Raw genomic sequence first — 25,424 nt, 5'->3', positions numbered from 1 at the left:
CCTCATCGAAGTTTTCTGGACGGCAGCTCATCTCGGTTTCAAAATATCTATATAACAGCACTCTTTTTGAGCACGTTCCACTAAATACTGTTCCAACTTGTGCCTTGTGCAGCGACAACCACGCCGCAACCTCTTCTGTGCTCGGTCTCCGAGACGGCCACGCTGGTTTCTCTGTACCCGGACGACAACCTGTGCGACATCGTCATGTACACGCACGTTCGCGCGAGCAAGAACCAAATTGTGGCGGTTGACGACATGGACAGCTACACGACGTTCACCACCGTCTGTGGAGTAAAATACTCGAAGACCACCTGTGGAATTTCATTCGACGCCCGGTGAGTGCAGTTTGTCTACAGACAGGAATACACAAGATTTGTTCGACATGGCCCGATTTTAACATGAAAGTGACCGTGTCCATACCAGCTCCGTTTAGAAGGTTCCATCACGCATATGACGTTTTAAATGTATGCTAACAGATCGCCAAGAAAAAAAATCAAGCAGGAAAGATTCTGTCACACGGAATCGGACCGGAAACCTCTCAATTCAAAGCGGGCGGCTCTAACCATTACGCCAAGGAGTGTGCGTTGTCAATAAAGCTAACTGCAAGCCATTCATATATATATATATATACCATACACCGTATGGTGGTGCTAAGAACTCTGAAACCTTGGCCATTTTCTTATCACTAGTGAGATAGCATGATGGGTTTGCGTTGGGTAAATAGCTTTGGGCGTTGCGATCGCTCTAAAGGTTGTCGCCTCGACGGAATGCCACATCCACGGAACGTGGTCTTTCCTGCCATGTCCTCCGAGATGGCGGGAGCACGGCGTGCACCTGCAAATCTCGGAGGCCATGCTCCTGCATGCGCGTTCATCAGACTCACAATTCGGGCGAAGATGAAGGCCATATAGTTGGCTGCCGCGGCCCCGTTTACGTAAAGAGAGCACTGATCTACACGACGAGTTAAGAATTTTGACAGTAGTTCGCGCGTGTACTGTGTATACTTTTGCGCTTGTTTCGTGCGTCTTTCTGTTTGAAGAGCGCACTTGAAAGGGGCCCTGAAACACTTTTCTGAGTAACCATGGAATAAAGTCAGTGGAAAAGCGTATTGCCTCACAAATTCAACGCCGCAAAATATTTTAAGAATCCGTCCAGTACAAGCGGAGTGACAAAGATATATCAAACGCTGCAATCGCATTATCTTTTCTCTCGTTCCGACAAAAGCGCTGGAAGCTAAGCAGGGAGGGATGGGAAGGGCAAAGAAAAAAAAACAAAAAACGTCACGCGTGCCTCGTGACGTCGAGAAGCTTTTTCTTTTTTTTTTCTTCGAATACGCGGCTTTTCAGTGTGGTCGGGGGCACAACATGGACAAGTGTAGGCCTCTCACAGCAATCTCTGTAACAAACGAGCGCGCCAAGTTCAAATCAGCCAATGGCTGATAGATGGGCAATCTACGTGTGATTTTTGAGCGTCATCCGTAATTAGTCGAGGGAAGATAAAGCAATTGTGAACCGACTTTGATATTGTATTGTGAATTCCAGGCCATGTGGTGTGCTATAACATCTGGCTCACGTGTTCTCGGGAGCCTCTACTACTGATCTGCAGCGTTTTTGGCTAGGCTCAAAAAGTGTTGCGGGGCCCCTAAGTTACCGAGCTGTGACAATAGTTAGTCCGCCCTCGTCCTGTGTACGCTCATTTCCTGCGTGCTTTCTGCTTGAGATGTGCGCTGAAAGCTTTGAGCTGCTTGCTGTTCATCACGCGACTTTGCAATTTGGTGCTGTTGCTAAAACAACTCACAATAAGCACTCAACTATACCTATGAATACACGTTTCACTTTCGTGTTATACCGATTCCTAGATAGGAGAATCGATGTAATATTCTTAATCTCCATTTGTTCCTTGACCTACTCTGCATTATTGCTGTATCTCAAGATTGACTTATCACTTTCCCTTGGATTGCTCCCTCCGTTTTCCAGAATTTTATTTGAACCCAATTTGTAAGCCTCCACGTTTATGCTCCGTAGGTAAGTACTGGTAATATTCCGCTGTTATATATACCTACCTCTTGAGAGATAGTGTTTGACAAACCATAACTGGGGCCTATTAAGCTAATAATTAGGAACACTATTCTGCTTAAATTAAGTCATAATTAGCCCTAATTATCTAAGTGAAGTGAATTTGAGCGGTTGCAGTCTTCATTTTTAAGCATACCAAGCAGACTTAATAAGCAACAAACTCAAAAAGCTGAAAGAAGCAAGGTGATCACAAGCTGCTGTATTGCTCAAATGGCTTGTAGAAGTAGTGCAAGCTGAACACGTTACTTTACATGCATAGAAGATGCTGCTTAGCGACCGCTGCATAAAACACTTTATAACTATACCAGCACCATGACAGTCGCAAGTTGAATTTTGGGGCCTTTTCAGTATCTAGAATTTGTACCTCAGTTCACTCATCAACCACTTTTACGTGCGGAGCATCTCTTTCTCGGGTGTATGTACCGCGGCGTCGGCGTCCGCACTCTCTCTAAGCATGCGCAACTTCTTTCCTCTTCTACGCTTTTTCCTCTCACCTCGCAGTGCAGAAACGGGGAGCGTCTGCTTACGTACGCTCGCTCACCCCTCTTCTCTAGGCATTCCTCTCAGCGGTGTTTACACCATCACTTCGCATGCGCGTCCTCTTCCCCTCTTTCACCTCGAAGCTCCGACGCAGGCAGCGTCTGCTAGCGAGTTTCCTGAGTTAAAAAACCGACTGCTCGCGCTGCACAACCCTTCACTAGCCACTCCATATATACAGGCACTGGATCCCGACCTGCAACCACCATGATACAAGTGCTCCTGCGGACAACCTGCCCGTGTAGTTGTCAGCTATGTTTGATAGAAGTGAAATGAGCTTCACGACATTGCTGCGTGTGCACCTCTGCTGCCCTCTAGAGTGGAAATTTCCATGCTGCAGGTGGAATGAAAGAAGCTCTCCGAAAGTGGACAAACACCCTTGAACGCGCTTGTGGGAGGCACGAACGTCACGTTGACGTAGCTGCGCTGTTGAAGTGTTGACTGAGTGACGGCGCTGACGTGCTCGCACGTGTTGTTTCTTTCATAAACTCTCGAAATACCCACATGCATTTTTGACGCCACGCTCGTTCTTGTATAGTCGTTTCTATCAACGCCGTTATCGTGCACTCCACATGGTCGTCGTGTTATGACCACCGTAGTGCGAGAACGAAGCAAAGTCGTGTGCGCGAGAAGCCCGGGAAATCTTGCTTAGCACTTTTGCTGATGTTTTCTGTGTTTCCATGGCAACCTTGGCCTTCGCTGCCAAGTGCGACCACGGTTGCTCGCACAACAGCGGAGGTGGCATACGCTGCTCGTTCTGCTTGCACGCAAATCTGCAGCTTTACGGGAGAGTTAGTGTAAGCGATTCATAACGGAGCGAGTTGCTCTGAGAAAACAGAGCGCACAAACCCTCCCCCCAATCGACCGGTGAAAGTACTTAAGAAGCTTGTGTTGCTAGAGCCAACGCCACTTCTATTTTTTTTCAATGCCAGCCAGATGTGCCCAATTCAGCCTTTCACCGGAAGCTTCCGCAATGCTTTGCCAGCACTGGTGAAGCCAGATTTTGCCCTCCAAAGATGTCAGAGACATGCTATTTTCTGGTGGTGCCCACTTACAGATAAAGTGGTTTGGATTTGTTTGTTTAAAGAGTGCGTTAACTATAAATTAAAAGGTAGGTGTTTCCGAAGAAATAATCCGCAGGTGCTAGTATCAGTGGCTTAATCTTCAGTGAAATTTGTCTTTAATTAAACTAGTAACACAAAGATGCACTTTGAGCACTATCTGAACCTAAAAGTACGCCACGTTAAACTCGTTCAGTGTGCGAGGAAAATGCTCCTTCTCAATCGCCGACCGTGAACAGCTCATCATGCCCCTAGTAAGATGGAAGCCACAGCCGCCATCTTCCGGTTGGCATGGCTTCTCTAATGGGCGACGGTTTCCACTCCAGCAATTTTTTTAAACCTCCTTCTGGCCACCCAACGTTGGTGCCTCGTGACGGAAATCATCTGAAGTAATTTGTTGTTAAAGCTGCGTACAGATTCCTAAGGGAGGCTTTGTGTTCACAATGTAGGCGGTCATGCTGGATCCGAAAGAGATACGATGATCTGAGATAGCGTGTCACTGTTAGTTGCGCTGTGCGGGCAACCGTAGAAGAAGCATCACTGCGACGCTGCTCCAGGTGCCGACTGTAAGAGCGCTGTGAGGTGGTGGCAGGAATGCTTCAAGCCACGAGGAAAGAGCACGAAGGAAGAAATCTGATAGACGTGTGATATTTGAGAGCAAAACACGTCTATTGTACCTCCATGGGAAAGCACTCAGACGCACGTGTGACGCAAGCAGCGCTACCCATCGCATCACAACCACTGCCTTGAACTAAGGCGGACTGACGGCTATACCGTTGAGGAGCCTACGTTTGCACTAGCACTGAAGCAAATGAAAGAGGCGTTGGTAGGTAGAGCTTGGATGACGACTACCCAGAACTAGGGAAACGTATGGCAGTGGGTATAAAAAAAACATCATGATATTGCATGTCGCACTTATGCGTGATGATTCACAGAGGTTTTTAAAGGGTTCCTTGTATCTTTTTGCAGCTTTGTCAAGGCCTCGCAATTCACGAGCGACATATCAGAGGAGCTCGCCCTCTTACGGCGGCAGAACGTCGTGCATTTAGGCATCCTCAACATGTACGACTACGACAACAGAGTCCTGGAGGCGTCCTTCTACGTGGAGCCTGCTCTCGATGTAAGACGCATTTAAAAGCACTGACTTGCCGGCTGCCTTCACTACTTCGTAGTGCCTAATGATAGTTATTAAGAGAAAGCAATTAAGATGATCAAATACAGACGCTGAAATAAAAAGCACAGCAAAAATGCTTTATGGTATTTCGAAATAAGAAACAAATAAATGGATAAATTGTTTTAAGAGTAAACGGAATACTATTGGCGCAGTTTGGTAATTGTTGATTCCTTTTCGTGTTAACGCTGGTCATTGCATCACTCGAGAATAATTGCTAGACTGTTTGTTATCAACAGATCAACCCTATTCGTTCGACGGTGGCAGAGGCAACGCCCATTGAGGAATCAGGAAGTATATGGCATGATGTGTTACAGAGTATGCGGTTATAAGGACCCGATACCACTCCGAGTTTGAAGAAAAGATAGTGTATTCTTTCTTGCTTTTACACCGGCACTAGCTTTTTCTCGCTATTCATTTCTACATAAAACATGCACACAATGCCAGCTCTATGTGTTGAGCCTATCAGAATAAGGCTTTCGGCAATACCTTATTATCTTTGTTTTCAAAGTAAAAAAGAATGCCTGAAACGAGGTGAAACGAGCTGATCACGAGTGATAGCCATGCAAGAAAAGGCAGTACGGCTGCACAGTAATTAACAACTTTATACCCTCGTATACTAACCTGTTGATAATACTAATATTAAAAATGAAGTTTTACGTCCCAAAGCCAATGATGTGATGATGAGAGACGCCGTAGTGGAGAGCTCCGGAATTTCGACCATATCGTGATCTTTAATGTGCACTTACTATGCACAGTACTCGGGCCTCCTCTACCTTTTCGCCTCCATATAAATGAGACCACCGTGGTCGAAATCGAATCAATGACCTCCGGCTTAGCAGCCGATCAGCCTAATCGCTGATCCAACATGGCGAATGTATAGGCAGCAATCGAGAACTTATTATGAGGTCACGCAAACAGACTGCTGGCTTCGTGAATCGCGTCTAAAGAAAGGGAAAGCTGGAAGAGAATGGCGCACCCATTCTCCGTATTTTAGTATGCTTAGGTTTGCTTTGACAGTTTAGGAAAGATATGCGCAAATTAACTTTAACGAGCTTGATTTTTAAAGACACACTAAAGAGACAGGAGATAATTTGTGTATTTGGAAATCATAATTCCACATTTCCTAAATTGTCACTCTTACCGTGAGATGGCACATCGCTAGCGAGCAAGCCCGCGAAAAGAAAATGTCGGTGAAGACGCAACCTTGAGGTTCCCGCACTAAACAACTTGATGTAAATATAGAAGATTTTTAGGGAGTCTACGAAATCCTACGTAGTTCCTAATGGGTAAAATTGAAGTACGTTGTCATCTGTGAGCGCCATAGACTTAGCGTACGATATTTCATAAAACTTCATCTAGCCAGTGTCGCGCAAGTATGAAAAATACATATTATTACCAGTGACGTCACGTGTGGAGATTTGGGCGCAAAATTTAAAAATGAAACTTCAACATTGATTTTCTTCTTTAATTATGAGCGTATGATGGTGAAACGTAGGCAGTGAAGTGCTCAGAGTGCACTTCATCATTCTAAAATGATTCATATTTTCACTTGAGTGTCCCTTTGAGCATAGAATTTCCCAAATATACACTAGAGTGAACTTTGGCACTAGTGTCTGTAGGAGCTGCAGCGCACGGCGCTTCAGCGAGTAAGGGAATGATGGGTAGTACACGGACTTGTGCAGTCTTAGTACTTCTGGCTCCGTGTTTGTCTGTGTGGCTTGGAGCTGCTTTCTCGCGAAACAAAAATGAGCAACTGTTCAGCGGTTGCGTCTCACCACCTTATACTTTTAGGCTTACCTTTTAAATCAAGTAACAGAGTTCAAAATGGTTCGTTCTTTCTTTTGAAACAAAACCTAAACACAGTGCGATTCATCACCTGCATGGGCGAAGACTAGGCAAACTTGTGTACTACCAATCATGCCCCACCGCGGTGTTCTAGTGGCTAAGGTACTCGGCTGCTGACCCGCACGTCGCGGGATCGAATCCCGGCTTCGGCAGCTGCATTTCCGATGCGGAAATTTTGTAGGCCTGTGTGCTTACATTCGGGTGCACGTTAAAGAACCCCAGGTGGTCGAAATTTCCGGAGCTCTCCACTACGGCATCTCTCATAATTATACGGTGGTTTTGGGACGTTGAACCCCAGATATCAATCGATCAACTACCAATCATTCCCATGGCCACTGAACGGTCGCAGCACCAGAGTCCCCTCTAGTTAATTTTAGGAAACCGTATGCTTTTGAGCCTGTTAGCTCGAATAAGGCCCCGACATCAAGGGGGCTTGAGATTTAAACGCTCTATAGCATCCCTTTCCAAACAGTTCACGTTTCCGGGTGTCGTCTTCATTCGTCACAGTTCCACGAAAATCCACTTACGACGGTTCGAGCCGACGTCAGCGATGCGGGTATTACGAGAGGTAATGCGGTGGTGACATGCCTCACTGCGGTAGACTACGAGGCTCCATAAAATCTTGCACGGGAAAGGTTGTGGCACATAAACGGAGTACTGGGCAGCGAAAACACACCGTATACACATTTTTTCGCCTCAGATCTGCGTTTTCATTTTATTCACATACCCTAAAGGCCCTTGCCGGGCATTACATAGGGGGGGGGGGGGTTACAGTAAACGGGATGAGGGTTAGGTTACATTTGAACAAATAAACAGTTGGTAACACCACTAAAGCACAGCAAATAACAATGAAACACTATCGTACAAAAAAATAATTCACTTTTTTTTTTTTTTTTTTTTCATACAATATTAGGTGAGCTTTTTAACATTTCTACAAAGGCGTCGAAGTTTCTTACAGACACAACATCATGTGGTAAGTCATTCCAAAGACGGAGTGCGCACAACAGAGGCGAGTTATAGAAGATGTTTGTACGCGCATATGGAACTAAAACTTTGAAGGGGTGATCTAGGCGCGGAAAATAGTGATGGGCAGGCAATATGTAAGTGGTAGCAAATGACGAATGATTATGATAAAGTTTGTGAAAATGGGATAGCAGGGCCAGCACTCTTCTTTTCTCTAGTAATGGGAGGCTCAGTGATGCTTTGATATTAGTGATGCTCGAATGACGCAAGTAGTTTCTGGTTATGAATCGGGCAGCTTTATTTTGCATGGATTCAAGTTTGTTAATTAAGTAAATTTGATGTGGGTTCCAAATGAATGAAGCATATTCTATTTTAGACCGAACAAGTGAGGTGTATGCTGTAAGTTTTGTCTTCCAGTTAGCTTGATGTAAGTGGCGTCTAATGAATCCAAGTGTTTTAGATGCTTTAGATGTTATTGCGTCAATGTGGGCATTCCATGACAGGTCGGCGGAAAGATGGACGCCTAAGTACTTTATTGATGAAACGTGTTCTATTGGCATTGCATTAATGAGATAGGAATTGATCGGGGGCTGGGTAGTATTCGTAAAAGTTATAACTTTTGTTTTGGAAGCGTTAATTTTCATTTGCCATTGATCGCACCAAGTAGCGATGCTATCAAGGTCTTTTTGTAAAGCAGTGTGGTCGTTTGGGTTAGTAATCTTTCTATAAATCACACAGTCGTCGGCAAATAAGCGAGTAGTAGATGCCAGGTTTTTAGAAATGTCGTTAATGTAGATGAGAAACAGTATCGGTCCAAGTACAGAGCCTTGGGGTACCCCGGATTTAACTTGAATCAATGTAGATGAACAATCATTTACAGTCACGAATTGATAACGATTACACAAAAAGTTATTTATCCAAGTGGTAACGTTTCGGTTTATCTTAAGGCAGTCTAGCTTCATTAATAGACGACTGTGGGGAACTTTGTCAAATGCTTTGGCAAGGTCGATAAATACGGCATCAATTATTGTAGACGCATGAACGGCATAATGGAGGTCAGTAACTAATTCGAATAATTGTGTTTCGCATGAACGCCCGCGCTGGAAACCATGTTGGTTAGGAATAAAGTAATTTTGCTCGGTTAAGTACGTCATTACTGCAGATGATATGATGTGTTCTAATAATTTGCAGGGTATGCTGGTGAGTGAAATGGGCCTGTAATTAGATGGCATCGATGAATCACCGGATTTAAATATCGGCGTCACGCGAGCGATTTTCCATGTGTCAGGCACAGTGTCAGGCACACATCCAGTGTCAATTGACTGCTGAAATAAAGCTACAAAAATACGGGATATGACTGGCTTAGTAATTTTAAGTAACTTCGGGCATATACCATCTGGTCCAGGGGATGAATTGTTTGCAAGACGTTCAATAGCCGATTCGATACCTTCCGGAGTGATCACGATGTCATTCATTGTGGCGTTAATGGAGTCAAATTTTAAATCGGCCGAAATGGGCTCCTCTTCAGTGTAAACAGATCCAAAGAATAAGTTCAGTTCTTCTGCAGCCTCTGACGGTGACAACAGTTTATCGTCTTTAGTTAGATGAATTGGCTGTCCCGAACATTTCCTAGGATTTACCACTTTCCAAAATTTTTTAGTATTGTTTGTTAGCAGCGCAGGTAGATCCTCATTAAAAAATTTGTCTTTAGCTGTTTTTATTTCTCTGTCGCATATCTTTGCATAGTTTCTGTACTCTTCCCATGCAGCATCGGTGCCCGAGAATCTTGCCTTAGAATACAAGCGCTTTTTTTTGTTGATGCACCGCTTGACATGCGAGGTGAACCATGAGTTGTGAGTCGAAGATGTGATTGTAATTGTAGGAATGTATTGGTTTTTTAGTTGCATGAGTTTCTCATGAACGATTCGCCAGTTTTCATTCGTGTCACGAGAATGGAGGCTGGTGAGAAAGTGATCAGAGAAAGACGACAGGTCGGACAGAATGTTCAGTACGTCAGCTCGTTTGTAGTCGTACAATACTTTCATCTGTTTTTCTGGTTTTACCACTTTTATCATGGCCTCGCAGTGTAGAACATTGTGGTCACTAATACAATCTAGTACGTGGACGCGCATATTCTCAGGTTCAGTAGTGAGCACTAAATCAAGAACAGAACTTCCGCGTGTAGGGACAGAGACCATTTGAGTCATGTTAAATAATGAAAGTGTATCAAGGAAATCAATACATTCATTTCTTCTTGTACCACCCGTAGGTGTGCATGTCCGCCAGTCTATTCCCGGATAATTAAAATCACCGGCTAATATTATTGGTGATGTTGGATGTTTGCATTGAACAAAACTAAGTGAGTCATTCAAATTATCGACAAACTCGATAGAAGCGTCTGGCGGACGATAGCATACCCCGACAATACAAGTTTCACCTGCTGACAGTTGCAGTACAATCCACAAAATTTCTAAGTGTGCGTCTGTGTCTAATAGTTGCGCCTTAAAATGACTTTTTACGGCAATCATTACGCCGCCACCCCGCTGGTATGACCTGTCCTTTCTGAAAATATTGAAATCAGCAGACAGAGCGAGTTCGCCGTTCGATACATCAGCATTTAACCACGTCTCCGTACCGAGAACTAGATCCGCAGTGCAGCATTCAACGATTGTGGCAAGTTGATCTTGTTTGTTCAAGATGCTGCGAAAATTACATACAACGAGAGATAAGGTATGTGCACAACGATTCCTGCGTCAAGCCGTGTTTACACGTGGTTCGTGCCTTGGTATTTGAACAATTGTGCTGTCATTAGTATTCCCTAATCCGTACAATCTATTTCCCAGGAGAACCTTATCAAAGAGCAGCTTATACTTTTCGCCAGGCTTTCGTTCTACTTTTACGAAATCGCGAAGTTTCTTTCTTATCATCTGTATCCTTGGCGAGAAATCCTCCTCTACCCAGACTCGAGGGGAAGATTTCTGTAGCTTGTAGGCGTTTCTTAGAATGCTACTCTTATCTTTGAAGTTCAAAAATTTCACTACAATCGGCCGAACTCGATCATCTGTGACTCGCCCTACTCTGTGGGCACGTTCTATTTCACCCGATTGAATTCCAAGATGCTGTGTGACAAATTCAGATACTATTTTTTCTGTGTCCTTCCATTTTTCTGCTGTCATTCGTAACGTCTTGTTGAATAAATTTTATTATCACAGGTTGTGCGTCCAAAACCATGATGTGATTAGGAGACGTCGTAGTGGAGGGCTCCAATAATGTTTGTCCATCTGGCGTTGTTCAACGTGCACGGACATTGCACAGTATACCATTTCGCCTCCATCAAAATGCGATCATCACTGCCGGGAGCAAGAGCATGACCTCCGGGTCAGCAGCGAAGCACCATAGCCACTATTCACTGAGTTGAGTAAATGTCGAGTTTGCAAAGGAAAAGTTTACCCGTCCTGCCTTGCGTGCTAAGCGATCAAGCTGTGAGCAACTCAACAATTTCAAAAAAACTACACTATAACATGGATATCGCAATGTTCACTAGAGAGATTTATGTCATTGCCGCACCACATGCCTTAGTTTTCAATAAAACGTTCAAGATCATCAAGTGCAAGGAAAGCTTTGCTTTTTCGGTATCTACGGTTGTGAGTCATTGTATGGACTGAGACGGAAGAAAGTCAATCATTGAAACAACTAAATAAAAACGAAGACGAGAAGTGGACTTGGTCGTGTTGAAATATCATGGTCGTCTGCGTTTCCTCGCGCTGTTAGCCACGATGAATATGCGCCGATTCTCCCATTGTTCTGTCCTATTTTCGAATAACAGTTTTCTTTGTCTACATTTTTAATTCTCAGAGAATAACGAGGCTGAAGGCTCCGACGTCACGAGTTATTTATGGAATCGGCTTCTTCTTCTACAACAAAAAGATCTCCTGGAACAGGCTGCAGGTTCTGATCCTCGCGTCGAATGCGTAAGTTTTAGCAAATCTTGAATTTGGGCTAGTTTGTGTACGGCATTGTAATGTGGCGCTGAGCAGGAATGTACGAAGATGTCACGAAACAAGAAGACTGGTCAGGTGGTGCATGCGCAAACTTTCAACTCTTGTAAGTTGAAACTCTCAAATCTCAACTCACCTGTTTAAACTTTCAACTCAATTGAAAGTTTGCGCACCCTGTGTCCCGTGCTATTGTTTCGCACTTCTTTGTACCTTTCGCTCATCGCAACTACATTACACTACGTAAGTTCTACATCCCGGACACCATTAGCTGATCAATTCAAATACCCAATGCCTCAAGAGTGGTGTTAAAGCTTCCCTACTCAGTTTTATTAAGGCGCAAGTGCAGAGAAAGTCACAGCACGGATGAACCAGCAGGCGAATGAACGATTGCATGGATTGCTGAATAGGTGAACTGAATTTCAAAGAAGTCTCTCCATAGCCGTAACAAAATGAAGGAACCGAAATGGCATGCCCGAAATATGAGATGAAGATGACAAGTCACTCCAATCACATCTCCAAAACGCAGATGTGTTCGTAGCGAAATGATAATATTGGGGTTAGGCACTGAACATGATGGCATGTTAATTCCGCAACAATCGTCATGGAAAAATAAATTATAAGCATACTTAAAAAATTTTTTTGGGACTGTAACACTGCTACTATCTCAATTCCTATTTTACTTCAGATTTATTGAGCTGGAGAGCAGTACTGTAAATTCTTCGATAAATATTTTTACTTATTCATAAAATATTTCACATTGCTCGATGATCCTCGTGCACTGAAATCTCGAGCATTAAGGGTTTCCCAAATGCAAAAAAAGCGCTATGGCTCCTTCATTAATCTATATATTTTCGTCGGAATGCACCCGTTGAATTAGTCTCTCCGTAGCTGTCTTTTACCTACAGATACAACGGTCACGTAATTTGTTTTCCATTCAGCTGCAGTTAAGTAGCTGTCTCATCGAGACCGTTCCTCGTATTACTGTGTTTGGTATACGCATTGCCTTGGGGAGTAATTTTTCTATCCACTGGTTTAAATTTCTTCACGCTTCCTTATGGTCCCCAGCCTTCCGCAAGAGAAATAAGCGGGTGGGCTAACTAACCTCCATAACTCATAGCTCAGGCCCTTTGTAGAACAAGTTCTTGTTAAAGCAACGTGTGAAGCTATCATTTTGGTCTATTGTGTGAACCTCTTTTTGCATTCAGGAAGGACATCATCGTGGTCATCACCTGCGTGTTGAGCGTGCCAAGCACCAGTGCGTGCATCGCTCTGCCTCCGACGACCTTCAGGAGCATCAATGACTACCCGCCTAGATTCGTGAGTGTGGACTGTCACATAATGGACCCTTTCGCGCTAAAGAGAAATACGTTTTTGACAAAACTTTGACATAGTCACATATTACTGGGCTAATTGGCGTAACGTCTTCAATTCAGCAAGGCTTGAACTCGGGAAAGCTGGTGCAACATTTGAATGAAGTGGCCCTGAGTGAAACGCAGGAAGGCCTACGGACAAAGAGAGCAGGGTAACTATTTAGAGAAACTTGCAACAGTTCATTTTGGTGAAAGGACGTCTAACATTTTTTTTACTGAAATTTTACTGGAATTTTAGGAGCACATTGTTGGTCTCTTCTATGTCTCCTTGGCGCATTGTGCCTTTCGCTCGGCGCAGTTGCATCAAAATATTCACCAACAGCTTTGGCTGCTCTTTCGAAGAACACACACACACACACACACACACACACACACACACACACACACACACACACACACACACACACACACACACACACACACACACACACACACACACACACACACACACACACACACACACACACACACACACACACACACACACACACACACACACACACACACACACACACACACACACACACACACACACACACACACACACACACACACACACACACACACACACACACACACACACACACACACACACACACACACACACACACACACACACACACACACACACACACACACACACACACACACACACACACACACACACACACACACACACACACACACACACACACACACACACACACACACACACACACACACACACACACACACACACACACACACACACACACACACACACACACACACACACACACACACACACACACACACACACACACACACACACACACACACACACACACACACACACACACACACACACACACACACACACACACACACACACACACACACACACACACACACACACACACACACACACACACACACACACACACACACACAGCGCTTAAGTGCTGTGTGATGTGTGTTATTCTTGTCATTGCGTCAATACGCGAAAGTCTCTAGGAATCCGTACATAACGCTAAACATACGTACAATATGACGAGTTACTAACCAGCCCAACTGCAAGATCTAACTGCTACCTTTCTGCATCCACCCTGCTTTTCGTTTCTTTTTGTGCACTGCTTCCTCAATGGGCTCACCACTTGCCATATGACAGTGGCATGCAATGTTGACACCATGTGATGTCATCGTGATGCCACGATCACAAGCTTCGGCTATCTTTATCATCACGATGACGTCACGTGTTAACGGCATCACACAATGATATTTTTTCATCACTCGTGTCGACGGCGACGCCACCAGACGTCAACGCCGATGGTCCATTTTCGTGTCTAATGAGCATCTAAGGCTTTCGCATTAATATGCACCCCAAGTATGGCTCCTACAAGGCAAATCCTCAGGGCAAGACAATAGCTCCATTCAGGTAACAGACAAAAATACTGAGCGGGAACCAGCCTGTCCTGCAGCACGTGTTTATCCACCAGGCAGAGTCCCGCAAGTGTAAACAGATACTTAGAGTGCAAGTTGTAGGTAACAAGATCAGTTTATTCATCGCCTAATGTAACTCCCCTAGATGCCGATGCCTGTAATGTAAAGAATTAGACGTTAGCCAGAAAACTCTCCTTAGAAGGGCAACGCTGAGAGTATTGCAGTGTTCGTGTCTAACGAACCTACTAAATGCTGAAAAGAATGTAAGACCTAATGAGAGTGGGTACTTTCCAGTTCTTCGCTTTTTAGGTGAATAGCTAGAAAAGAATAGAATTATTTGGCCACACTAGCAATTAAATTTCATAATTAAGTCGTAATTGTTCGTGAAATTTTGTGGCTGTGTTGTCGACTTTCGAGAGTTATTGATACAAATGCACCCGAGAATCGTGGAATACGATGATAAAATATTTGCTGATGTTTTTTCAACGCGTTCTTTGAGCACCCAAGGGCTTGATGGGCTGAATTAAGTAATGTTCTTGGTTTTCCGGGTGCAACACAATTCCATTATTAAACAAGAAATTAAATTCGTAGTGGGCGCTGCTCACTCTTGTGAATTTATTAAGTTCATTGCAAAAAAAATTACACTCGAATGCATTCTAGCTCAGTGTCATTCCTGTTACCGCTACGTTTACAAGGTGCCAGATGTGTTAAATTCTACTTCTAGAGGTGTTCTAGTCACCAGGCATTCTACAACGTCTGTCGTTTCTGAATCCCATAAGCGCAATGTTAGTTGTGTGTTAGCCCTTCATAGAAGTGTGGCAGCTTGGACTAGTTGGTATCACATGGCGATAGTTGTAGCGCGGGAACAGAACGACGACACAGAGACAACAAGGACACGTGTCCTTCGTGACCTTCTTGTCTCTGTGTCGTCCTTCTGTTCTCGCGCTATAACTATCGTTAGCCCTTCAGCTCTGATAATTTCGGGAGCAAGATAGCTGGGACATAAAATCAATTAAGTATGCTATCAATATGTTGGCGCCGCCTATGGACTGAGTTAGTAACTTCACAAAGAACTATGCCGTTAAAGTGTTTTGAGAAATGCACATATTCAAGACCGTTTACTTAATGTGGAAGGCTCATCAAACATGCACAGAGCCATGCAAACTGCCATTCCTATGTTAGTATTTAAAAATCACAGTAATCCATATCAGCACAATCAATCATTTAATCAGTCATTCTGTCATAAAAGACTTGAAAATTTAATTCAGATGAGAAAGATTCCCAATCTTGATAATGAAAAATAATTATTTTTAATTTGCACGCTTGAACAAGAAGACCTTGCTCTTTTTATTCATAGAAACTGTGTAATACGATTCGGTTTGCTCATGCATACATCAGTATTGCGCCCGAATGAACCAGTGCAGCTTCAGAGAAATCAGCCTTGCCTCTATGAGGGGCAAGCTTAATTATTATGAACAAATTGAAGCTCACAGTTATCCATCTTCATTGTAATAACTGCGTATTTTTGGACGCACACTTGGTACCTTGAAGTTTCTAATTTGTGGCAGCAGGGAAACAACTCACAGAGTTCCCCACTGAGTGAAAAAAAAAAACTCACGAAGCTGACTAGTTTCACAACACTCGCCGAATTCTTCTTAGTGACAGCAATTGCCCGAAAATTGTCCACTACGTTGTGGCGGAGTTCTCATTTTTCTCGCATTTTTCCTCTCCAACTGGTACAGGACTACGTGGTGCAAATGGCTAACGACAGTTTCAAGCCCCCGAGCCAAGTTTTAGCCTTCGCCTTCCAGATGGGCACCCTCATCTACAACATGACTTATCCCCACCGGCGGCCCGCCGACGCAGTATACGAGAACTGTAGTGGCTTCATTATCGGCGACAGTTCACAGGTTAACCGTGTTCTATGAACTGTGTTGTGTCGGAGGATACCAAAAGCGCGCGCGGTGAACAGAAATATTCAGAACCCTTCACTACGGCGCTTATACTAGCCTAAGTTGCTTTGAATCATTGGAACCCCTAAACCAACACACTTGAAGAATTTCAGTATTTATTTCATGGAGACCTCCAGTATGCCACTCTCCCTTATTAAGAATAAAACATTTTTAGTTTTGGTTGTGGGCAACCTTCAAGTTACCTTTAGCCAAAACATAGCGCGCTTTATTAAGCTATTCCAAGTGCAGTCACGAAAAAAAGCAAAAAAAAAACCAAGAACATTTGTACAATCTGAGCTCTAACAAGCACGAAATCTGACCACCACCCGTTGTACAAAAGCGCATATGCTGATGAATACCCAAACAGGTTATAAAACACGCTTTCCGAGTTCTTTCATATGTTTATTCACTATATCATTGCAGCTACAACTTCTAGAACGCTTTAGTTTTGCTTGTCATTTTCCAAATAGTGATGTTCCTTTAAGATGCTAGTCATCGTCTCTTTCTAAAGAGCGCCCCGAGCGACGTTTACAGCGGTGGTTGTGGCCTCCTTTGAGAATGGCATTACGTTGGGTTCGGCATACCAGTGTGACGTCATGTCATCGCCACATACGCTAGCCCGAACGCAAGATTTGTCTAACGTAGCGACAGCAAATAATGATGTGCGTAAAAACCAGCGCGCTGCTTGCTGGGCGTGGTGCTGTGCGTTCGGGTGAACGCTTGCCTAAATGCATAGAATTATTTTAAAATTTCGCAGTGTAATTTTCAATCACTACCCAATTTAAATGCTTATAACACCAAACTTGTCTCCCTAGCCGGCAGCTGTTTCGTGCTCTCATCTACTTTTGATTACGGGGGAGGCGGACATCTTTGTATTAGTAAGTGGATCTTTATTTTTTTTATAATTTCTTGCCCTTAGACCTGCGAAGCTGAGGAAGAGATTCTGACAGCTGAAAAGGCCGCCGGTAGCGTCGCCAATGTTCAACGCAGGACGCTGTTCTACACCTATGACACCGTTGAAACGATGAGGGAAAAGGTACATATTTTCACTTATACTTTTCCGCGTTAAAACTAGAAGCAGACAAAAATGTAGATTCATCACAGCTTTCACTGCCAAACTTCTTTACGACAGAATTTTATTCGTGTAATAAATACTTCTAACACATCCTCATACCTGTACTTTTTTTATAGATGAAAAGGTGCGCGAATACGTTATTAGTTAGTAGAAGTGCATTAAATACAACTTAGAAATATATCAAAACGCACTTGAAATTAACAGTGGAATACTTTAGGCTCATAGAAAAAGATACAATTGTGTTCGTATACCCACGTTTTTTTTTCTTTTGGGATCAACAAACGCTAATCACTACATCTTTTGTGATGGCACGCAAAGCAGATAATAGAATAAAAATATTAACTGATGTGCTTACGGATGCGTAAGACTGTCGACGTTCTCAAGCTCGATGAGAGATTTCATCCGAGAGGGCTGAAACTGCGTGAGATTATCGGCGTTTCAAATCTTGTTGGAGATGTTGCGGGTTATTTGGCGCAGTTGGCTTCAGGATATTTTCATAGGACGCTTCTGGTGTTCGGTAAAGGGCGAACGTTAAGACGTCCAGAAATAGAGAAGGAACCAAATTAAAAAGAATATTGAAAGAGTAAAAAGAACAAAACAAAATTTAAGTTTAAAGCTTCCACTCAGGATTCAGCACACTCGATATTCCAGAGATGCAGTGAAATTCCAAAGGTACCACTCATACCAGCCCTGCAAGCTGTGTAGTGGGGCAACCTGGATTTATCTACGATCTATGCATTTCAAGAAATAATTTATCCAATGATTCCATTGGTATGCAATAGATTAAAAACGGCGTACCTGTTTTGAATGAAGGAACGCACATAACATCCACGCTCTGCAAGTATGAGCAAGCAAACTTTGTGCGTGGTATCAAAGACGACCGCTAAGAGCTCATACAAACCAAGTTCATTAGATACTACGACATTTTCACTGCTCTGACACAAAGGATATCTTAAGAAGAATTGCTTTCAACTTTTGTATCCGTTACTTGTGTATTTCGTATATATACACTAAATACTGACTAATTTAATATGTACGTTTTTTGTTTCAATATTGAGTGCACGTTGCCTTGGCTTTCTTTTTTTGTATTCTGGCAGCTATTATATAATCATATACCGAGGAATACTTTTACGCTCGTATAACAATAATTGTGCAGTTTTAAGAAGCTTGTGGGGCTATGCATAGCGTGCGCATTCAGTAACAATAATATTTGCTGTGGTTTAATGTCCCGAAACCACGATATGATTATGAGAAACGCTGTAGTAGAGGGCTCCGGAAATTTCTTTCACGTGCACAATTTTAAGTACACGGGCCTTAACCCTTTTCGCCTTCCCGGAAACACTGCCGCCATGATCGGTATTCGATCCCGTGACCTGGGGTTCAACACCATAGCCACTAGGCCACCGTGGTGGATGGTGAATTCAGCAGTTACAGCTTCCAGGATGGTTGTACCCGATTCTTTCCAGTAAAATGTTGGATCTTTGCAGAGAAACCCGCAGGTAGTGTTTAAAGTTATATTCATGCCATAATTATTGAAATTCTGATTAGCTGAATGTTTAGCGCTGCTGGAATGAGGCACTAAGTAGTTGTAGCTGCACGCACGAAAATATAGGCTTGGGTTTCAGAAAGTTGGAATAATGAATTCAATGAAACGCCTAACTTTGAATTCGACCTATTTCTGACTGCGACATGTCCAAGCATAAGTGATTTGAAAGAATATATGTCGGGATGACTTGTACCCTTGTTATGTTTTAGATACGAGCGTACGTGCACGACATTTATTGCCTGAAAGGCTGCTTCACGCAGTTTCTTTCTTGCTGTAGTCACGAATTCTGTCTCTAAGAAAAATATTCATTCCTCGTAGTTATCGCATTTATATGGATAATTGTTGAAATTTGGGAAGTTGTTTGCGGGACGCTGGTTCATCTCAAGCTGTCCGTGACACCTTCATTGCCAGGGGACCACCAGCTCGAGAGATAAAGTTAAGTTGAGTTTTAGTTGTAACAAAACTTATACTGCAATACTATTTTTCTTTCAGGCCGAGTTCGTCATGACTACAAACAGAAACAGGGCCAACTTCACGTGGTTCCTGTTCAACGTGCACCTGACAGACATCTCTAAGAAGTGTCGCCCCAACGGTCCTTTCGAGCGGCTCAGAGAATTTAGAAAGTTCCACTACGACATTAGCCGTCGTCAGCAGACAATATGAAACTCTCAATGCACGGCCACGTTCATTCGAACACCGATGCTGGGCGTCAGCTGTGCTATTACAAATATCACCGGAACGAACGTCATTCTCCAACGTTAAGAGTGTCCACCTGTGATTGTTGTATTTTTTATACCGCCAAAGCGAAATATTCTACAATTGTTTTGCACATTATTGCAATGCCTTCACAATGTGCTTGTATTTAACATTACGCTTCACTGGTTTATAAGTTTTATAAAATGAAATAACGTTCCAGACCTCTTGCAGCGTGTGTGTGTCTTTGTGCAGTTTTTCAGCGATGTGGATCTGTGGATTACTGGTCGGACACCACAAAGCGGGAGACCCAACCCGGCTTTCAAAAGCATCAGTGGATTACCGCCTTCGAGACAAGTTGTGTGGAATGTCCAGTGAATTGAACATTCTTTAATTTCCCTACTGCCATCCTCATGAATACATCTTTCCCGGAGAGAAAAAAAAACGAATAAGACAGTGATGTGCCAATAGTTTGTAGTCTTGCCTAATAAATATATTGAGTGCTCAGACTATTCTACTTTTTGCAACAGAAATTATGATGTATGCTAAATTGTTTAATGGCAGTATTCCACAGAGAAACATTCTTGTTGACGGCACATGTTTTTAATGCTTTTCATTTGCAGATACTTCATTCCCCTCCTCAGGCCAATGCAGGAGTGAATACATTGGATAGTTTGGCATAATTTGAAGATTAAAAGAATAAGCAATTTAGAATTACGCATTTGGACAGTCATATCAGTGTGCACTACATATATGTTTTTGTTATGCGATAAGGTGGCCATCAAAATATTTTCATTTTAAGTCACTCAGATTCCATAGAATCATGCCATTTTCTTATTAAATTGAGCGTAAAGCATAGTTTCGTTTATTTCAGCTTTGTTGATAATTTATGATTCACTATACTCTGCAGTCGTTTACAATCAGCCCGCAGTACAAATTTGCGGCTCGGCAGAAATATGAATACCATTATTATAAACTAAAACAATAGGATGCCTGGGAACTGAGTTATGCGGTACACTGGAATACACTGATAACTCTTCCGAGGCACACATTTATGCTATACGCCTTGTCTTATGTTTCTTAAGCAGCATGCAGCGAACGTTAGCACCTTCCTCTCATTACGCATAGCTATTAATTGTTCTTAAATTCTGATGAGAAACGACGTCAAATGCTTCAAAGAAAAAAAAATGGCATAGGTGTGGCCTTTTGTATTCATCAGCAATTTCCGCTGCTGAATAATGGCAGATAAACCAGATCTAAATCGATGTCTGAATGATTTCCGAAATACACGTTTACCTCACCCAGACAATTGAACAGGCATTAATGCATGCGTGTCCGAAGCTATGGAAGCTAAAGTGCAGGGTCTGCAAAGCAGTACTGAATCTAGCAAAAATGATACTATTGCCATGGGAACTACACAGACATTCTCGACGGATGCTTGAAGTTGGTGTCACCATCACTGTCATGTTATGTATAAATTGCAAATTCATGATAAACCTCGCGCAGCATATCTTCCACCCGTGGGTAAGAACGCGTGAGCAGGTGCGATGATGGCAACTGTACAGCAAAGATCAAAAGAGCCGGCTCGGAAGGTGAATGCGATAACATCACCCGCCGTGTTTTAGATCTGCCATCGAGTGCTTTTCGAGCGGAGACGAAACGACTCACCCGTCTTGAACGAGCATAAAAGGATTCGCTCAACAACTCTCCTTAGAACATTATCACTCAGTAAAAGATTGTCTAGAATCACACCTCCAGACAATCGCTACATATATATAGTACTGTGCAAGAAGCCACGACTTCGCTGGTGCAAACACTTTCTTATGCACAAATTTGTTTTAGTGACACAATAAAGCACATGACACCTGCTGTAATTTTTTCTCTCATTGCTTGGTACAGGCAGCTTCGAAGAGGCACTATAGTAGAGCACGCAGTTTAACATAAACGTTATAAAGCATACCTTGAAACAAGCTTCAAAAAACGTGGCCAATAAATGTCTGTACGTTAGAAAGTCATCGGAAATTGTAACATGCATCTCTATTAACACAAATAATTATAGTAGATCAATTACGTAGTCACGTACTTTTGAAACATGTCGCGCATGTAGCGTTTCATAACATGCGTTTTTATTTTGCATGGTTTTAGAATAAAAAGATGGACAGGTGAGGAAAACAAATTTACTTTCAACAATGACCGAGGGCCTTGAAAATTTAGCAAAACAAAAGAATGGTAAATGCACATAGAGGTGATCGCGTTTATCCCTATACAGCCAGGCAGAATAGAAGCTTCGACAATCTCACACACAAATTGAGGCGTGCAGTTCTCCCCAGCAAGCATTACGGGCTAGGCCTTACTCACCATCCGCGTATGACAGCTATGCTTACAGTTTTTCGAGAGGAACGCACTTGCATTCAGGTTCGTGATTCGTGAAAATGTCACTCCTAAAACGAGGATGCGGAACGACTGGCATCCACACGCACTTACTAGGGGACGTTTGCGTAAGTAAAGTAGACCTCCACGGACCCTTTGCCCAACGCCTCCTCCATTTCGAGCAGGCCTTGCTTTGCCTATCGTGAAACACAGAACTCTACGGTACTTGCGAGTGCGTGCACTCATCAGCGTTTTTGCCTCATAAAATCTGCACTAGCTTGAACTATGCAGCTGACGTCTTAATAATCAGCGTTCTTGTGGGACACGGAAGCGCACAAAGGCATCGATGAGTGTCTTTTGCGTGCGATCGCAGATGCCGTGGAGTTGCATCACATCACGTTGGAATGTATACGGTACACACCGAAGGACAGGAAGGGGACAACAACAGAGAGGTGTGGGAGGCAATGCTGTCTATCCCGGCCCTTGAGGAGCAGCGAAGTCTAGACAGGATGGCTTAAATGAAAGTGAAAGCCAGCGGTGCCTTGGAATAGGGGCCCGACCAAACAGCGTTGTTCTGTTTTAGCCAAAACGAGGTCTTTTCCACAAATTAATTTGAAGTATTCTTCCAAGTTCCTCCAAGGGATGTCTATGTAGGTACACTTGAGCTGATGCGAGTTTAATTAGCGCCTGTGGCTGCTTATGATGCCGCATTGTCGTTTAATAGCGACCTTTCCATGACCCCTTTAACATGTCTCGAAGTAGCTTATTCGCAGTGGCGTTCATGCATACTTTCCGTGAATTACGACTTTCACAGAGCGCGGATAAGGTGAGGGGAAATCAGCATGGCACGCGCGACCTGCACATCTGCATTCCCCGTGCTTAACTGACACAGGAACAGCCACGCGGACGGACACACCAGCGGCTCGGCCAGGCTAGCCAAGGCCTGGAAGCTCATCGCTAGTTTCGGTTTCAAGGAACATGCCCGCTCCTAGCAGTCGCAATGCATTCTAAGATCCAGTTCAATGGAGTGAAGTTGATGTGAATGTTCGCATTTATTGGCTTTCACAAGTTTTTACGAATAAAAAAATTATACTCCTGTAAGACACTTTTCTTTTGTTTATATGCCTGTTTTATTCCTTATTTTGTAAACTTTTAGGCAAGGCGAAGCGCGGGAAGAGATCGGCTTGCGTTCATAGCGCGTGTCTCCGCTCCTGCTCGCCCCTCGCTCAGCGACGTGAAAAGTTGAATCGCGCTCAGTTATATCGCTCAGTTGGCGCGTCAGCTACAAGAAAGATAAAGACATCAAGTTGTGGTGGGCAGAGAACGGAAGCCGCAGTGAGCTATACGCCGAACAAGTCGACCAGACAGTCGTCAAAGATGGCTTTGTCGAGCAACGCATGTTTCCAGTGACTCGGCGGTGTGCTAACCCGAGGGTTTCAAGTTACGTGAAGGTTCTTCAGCGTTTCCTAAAGGCAACGGGTGAGCAGAAACGTTCGTATCAATTATTTGAGCAGGTATTCGTTTTGAACGTGCACATATGATTAAACTCAGTTCTCTGCAAGCCGGCCTGGACTGACAGAAAGGCAGTGTGGCTTGACTAATTGGTGAAGAGAACAAACAAAATACTGTCAGGAAAATGCGTTTACTGAAATGATTGAATTGATGAAATCATGTAGCCGGGTTGACTCGGCTACATGATTTTAGTTTCTTTTTATTTCGGCGAGTAGTTCAAATGATGTCAAGTAATTGTAGGTTGCTTCCTCGCCATGAAATTCTTGTAGCAGCGGATTGAAAATTTGTTACTCTTTAATTCTAATAGTGTCACTCAAGAACACGTGATGGACTATTTGCTCCTAAAGATTATTACAAAGAATGTCGTTGCGCCGAAGTTTTGACAAGCGAGCTTTTCTTCCTCAAGGCAACGCTGTTGCCCGGACGAAGACAAGTAATCTTGCCGAAACACTGTTTCCAGCGACGTTCTTCCTCGAAAAACTTCTGATCGCTTCAAGCCTCCCCGTGCCTTTGAACTTCCGTCTTGTTTTGTACTGAAGTTCCGTAAAAAAAAAAAAACTATGAGAACTGCCATAACAAACGTGATTGAGTCAAATACGACGTGCCCTAGTCGTAATTGGTGGTAATTTTTGCTTTATTTCGGATAGTTTGGGCTAAAAGTTTACTCATTTTGTCCGTATTATAAGATGAACCTCTTTTATAGATTAACACTTTAGCTCTACGTGTATATCTGTTTTTTATACAAAACGTGCAATGAAAAAGTTCATTTCATTTTGGCTGATTGAGTTTTGTTTACTGAAAAATCGGTTCTAAACTTTGACCTCTTCAGAAAAGACGAAAAAAAACGAAATTAAAAAATAACGATTAGGAAAATTTCAAGAATGTCCGCATCGCCCGAGCGGTGAGCAGACCTAAAAGAAGGCACGAGAGCATTCCGCTTGCACGCGAAGTGGGAAAGGAGGGCTTCCGCGGCAACCCTCCTGCTCTCGATTTTTCGTCCTTTTTCTCTATTTCTGGACGTTATCAGGGATGTCATGAAAGACATTATTTGTTCCTGAGTTATTTCTAGTAGAACGCCCGGCAACCATCAGTGGTAAAAGCGGCGCTGTCGCTGCCGAGAGTGAGTACATTGGAGGTATAAGTAGAGACTTTCCGCCCCCTGGATAAAGGCCTAAGCTTAGGTATCCCCCTCCCCCTTTCTTTTATAGAGGCGAAAATACTGGAGGCATGCTTTGACTTTAGTGCACACTATTAAGCCGATTGTGTTTCCGATTTCTGAAGTCCTGAAGAACAGAGTGTCTTATAACAGAACGGGTGTTTCAGCACTAATTAGGCTGTCTTTGTGTATTTAGTTGCAGCAGTGAGCGCGACAGCGCACTCCGAGGTTGCACTTATATACGTTGCTTTGGCTGCTGCAGGAAGGAGTAAGCTATGCATTGTTGCCGTGAGAAGGGTTACTAGGTGAGTTCGTCGTTTTATCTAATAAGAATGAACAGATTCAAGAAATCACTGCTGTGAAGACAGCTAATACCGATACGAAAGGTGGCCGCCAACGGACTGAAGGTCTTTGTATTGGCACTCACTCTTTCCGGTTACATTCGTAAAAAAGTTTCCTACGCTTAACACCCTCGGTAATTACTGCTCATACATGCAATGGTATTCTGAATGTTTGGGCTACACTGTCATTTTTTTTTCCTTAACGACGTATTCTATGATATACTCATCAGAAAACTTCTCAATATATCTCGGGCAAGCTGTACAGTTTTTAACAATTGATTTAAAGTTGGCTGCTGCAATAAATTCTCAGCGGAGTTTCGACCACTACTGAAGAGTG

General features: G+C 43.3%; 1 protein-coding gene across 1 annotated transcript in view; it reads left to right on the top strand.

Annotated features, from left to right (window-relative positions):
- LOC142766008 (uncharacterized) overlaps nucleotides 1-20,277 on the top strand; it is a 29,068-nt gene extending 8,791 nt beyond the window's left edge. Inside the window, exons 4-10 of the mRNA XM_075867820.1 lie at nucleotides 113-335; nucleotides 4,643-4,793; nucleotides 11,511-11,626; nucleotides 12,859-12,970; nucleotides 16,185-16,352; nucleotides 17,314-17,430; nucleotides 19,508-20,277. Coding sequence (XP_075723935.1) covers nucleotides 113-335; nucleotides 4,643-4,793; nucleotides 11,511-11,626; nucleotides 12,859-12,970; nucleotides 16,185-16,352; nucleotides 17,314-17,430; nucleotides 19,508-19,678 — 1,058 coding nt within the window. The 3' untranslated portion in view covers nucleotides 19,679-20,277. The remainder of the gene's footprint in view (nucleotides 1-112; nucleotides 336-4,642; nucleotides 4,794-11,510; nucleotides 11,627-12,858; nucleotides 12,971-16,184; nucleotides 16,353-17,313; nucleotides 17,431-19,507) is intronic.
- The last annotated feature ends 5,147 nt before the right edge of the window (nucleotides 20,278-25,424 follow it).

The sequence above is a fragment of the Rhipicephalus microplus genome, chromosome 6 (genome assembly GCF_043290135.1).
Source record: "Rhipicephalus microplus isolate Deutch F79 chromosome 6, USDA_Rmic, whole genome shotgun sequence".
Classification (NCBI taxonomy): Eukaryota; Metazoa; Arthropoda; class Arachnida; order Ixodida; family Ixodidae; genus Rhipicephalus; species Rhipicephalus microplus.
Note: the sequence above shows the minus strand (reverse complement) of the source record. Positions and strands in the feature narration are given on the sequence as shown.